Source organism: Penaeus monodon, chromosome 31, assembly GCF_015228065.2.
Source record: "Penaeus monodon isolate SGIC_2016 chromosome 31, NSTDA_Pmon_1, whole genome shotgun sequence".
Taxonomy (NCBI): Eukaryota; Metazoa; Arthropoda; class Malacostraca; order Decapoda; family Penaeidae; genus Penaeus; species Penaeus monodon.
The window spans coordinates 35,484,135-35,484,374 of NC_051416.1; the positions used below are offsets into that span (position 1 = coordinate 35,484,135).

At 34.6% G+C, this 240-nt stretch overlaps 1 protein-coding gene across 1 annotated transcript in view; it reads right to left on the bottom strand.

Moving 5' to 3' along the window:
* Window positions 1–56: 56 nt before the first annotated feature.
* The window catches only part of LOC119593194, a 2,564-nt gene continuing 2,380 nt past the window's right edge, over window positions 57–240 (bottom strand). Inside the window, exon 4 of the mRNA XM_037942175.1 lies at window positions 57–192. Within this exon, the coding sequence (XP_037798103.1) occupies window positions 170–192 (23 nt within the window). The 3' untranslated portion in view covers window positions 57–169. The remainder of the gene's footprint in view (window positions 193–240) is intronic.

Below are 240 nucleotides of genomic sequence, written 5' to 3' on the forward strand. Positions count from 1 at the left end.
TTAAATTAAATTTTTGCACCAGCCAGCTGGTAATTAGTCCAACATTCAAATTTTTATATTGCTTCCACAAATCGTTTTCATTTTTACTGCCACGTATATTATGTAATGTTGCAGGCCCCGACTATACATCTTGCATAGGTTAGGTCATGCGGAAGACTACCTTTTACTTTTACTCCCAAAAACGGCCAGTTTCTGAAATGGAATAATAATTTTCTTTAGTATACACATCTTTCTGTTGAC